The sequence below is a fragment of the Manacus vitellinus genome, unplaced genomic scaffold, assembly GCF_001715985.3.
Source record: "Manacus vitellinus isolate BGI_N305 unplaced genomic scaffold, ASM171598v3 scaffold_47_pilon, whole genome shotgun sequence".
NCBI lineage: Eukaryota > Metazoa > Chordata > Aves > Passeriformes > Pipridae > Manacus > Manacus vitellinus.
This window is the reverse complement of record NW_021940585.1, coordinates 5,841,438-5,843,089: the sequence shown is the minus strand read 5'-3', so window position 1 is coordinate 5,843,089 and position 1,652 is coordinate 5,841,438. Positions and strand designations below refer to the sequence as shown.

General features: G+C 63.8%; 1 protein-coding gene across 1 annotated transcript in view; it reads left to right on the top strand.

Annotated features, from left to right (window-relative positions):
- The window catches only part of TAF11 (TATA-box binding protein associated factor 11), a 14,392-nt gene extending 12,892 nt beyond the window's left edge, over positions 1-1,500 (top strand). Inside the window, exons 2-5 of the mRNA XM_029962516.1 lie at positions 6-80; positions 253-340; positions 550-646; positions 1,058-1,500. Coding sequence (XP_029818376.1) covers positions 6-80; positions 253-340; positions 550-646; positions 1,058-1,188 — 391 coding nt within the window. The 3' untranslated portion in view covers positions 1,189-1,500. The remainder of the gene's footprint in view (positions 1-5; positions 81-252; positions 341-549; positions 647-1,057) is intronic.
- Positions 1,501-1,652: the final 152 nt, after the last annotated feature.

Here is a 1,652-nt window from a genome sequence, read left to right as displayed (position 1 = left end):
GCCAGGAAGGTGAAGCTGGAGCTGAAGGAGCGGAAGGAGAAGAAGCAGAAGGTGGATGAGGACGAGATCCAGAAGATGCAGTGAGTGCCGGGGACCCGTCCCAGATCCCCCTTCTCACCCCCGAGAGCCGCCAAGGCACAGCCCAGCCCAGCCCTGCCCCGGCTGGGGCGCCTTTGCATGGCGGCCGCGGGGACCCGAAGAAGCCTCAGAGCTGTATTTTTGCTGTGACCGATCGTTCTTCCCCCCCCGCAGGATTCTGGTCTCGTCCTTCTCCGAGGAGCAGCTGAACCGGTACGAGATGTACCGTCGCTCTGCCTTCCCCAAGGCCGCCATCAAACGGGTACGACGGGCAGGGGCGTTCGGGATAGGGCTGAGGGGCCCCCCGGGCCCCTCCTCAGCCGCCCCGGCCCCGCGGCTCAGCCCGGTGTCCCGGCACTGCCGATCCCGAGGGATTCCCGGGCGGTGCCGGCGCGGGGCTGCAGCTCGGGGGGCCGGGGGTCTCTGTGGGTCAAGGTGAGGGGCTCTGACTGTCCCTGCCTGTCCCCCCAGCTCATCCAGTCCATCACAGGCACCTCGGTGTCCCAGAACGTCGTCATCGCCATGTCCGGCATCTCCAAGGTCTTCGTGGGGGAGGTGGTGGAGGAGGGTGAGTGGCAGCTGCTGGGGGGGAATTCAACCCCCAGAGCTCAGGACACAAGCAGGGCCGGGGGTCCTGCAGCCTCGGGGCCTGTCACAGGGAGCAGGGGGAGCACAGCCCCTCTGTCCACAGCCCCCCAGAGCCCACCCAGCCCTGGGTTTAAGCACATCAGTCCCTGTGGGACTGGATCCAGCACATCCACACTGGCTGAGTGGTTCAGAGGCCCTTTGTCCTGGTCACTCCTGGGACTCCTGTCAGGGAGGAGCTCCTGGAGCAGGTTCATTCCTGGGCATTGGCAAAGCAGGAGCTGTAAACCCTAAACACAAGCATTACCTGTTGCCTTTCCAAGTGCAGCTGAAGCAGCAGGAGAGGGGGAGGGCTCAGGTGTCCCCTCCTGTGACCTCTGTGTTTGTTGTTCAGCCCTGGACGTGTGTGAGAAGTGGGGGGAGCTGCCCCCCCTGCAGCCCAAGCACATGAGAGAGGCCGTGCGGAGGCTCAAGGCACGAGGGCAGATCCCCAACTCCAAGTACAAGAAGATCATCTTCCACTGACTGGCCCCGGAGCAGAGAGGGGCTGAAACAGCAACCTCTGGGACCCTCCCCAGCTGAGCCACAACCTGAGGCCCCTTGGGGAGGGGTGTGAGACCTCGGGGACCACAGGGACAGTTCTGAGTCACTGCTCAGGACCCTGCACTGGGCAGAGCCAGGAGTTGCTCCTGACCTGGAGCCACGGGCTCCTCTGCCTCAGCACAGCAGGGAGAGGAACATCCACGGCCTTCAGAGTATTTACCCCCCAGGGCTGTGCTTCCTGCTGGCCCAGATGTGGCTTTTTTTGTACATTAAAGTTGTTCTGTGTTGGTGGCCCGGCTGGACTCGCTGTGTGCCAGGGCAGGGCAGGATGAGGCTGTGCCTCAGCCCACCACAAGGTGCTCCTGGAGCTGCTCCCAGCCTGGGGCAATGCTGGGTCCCTGGGGCCTCTGAAGTCATGGCTCAGCTGTGCTTCCAAAGCCAGAAAA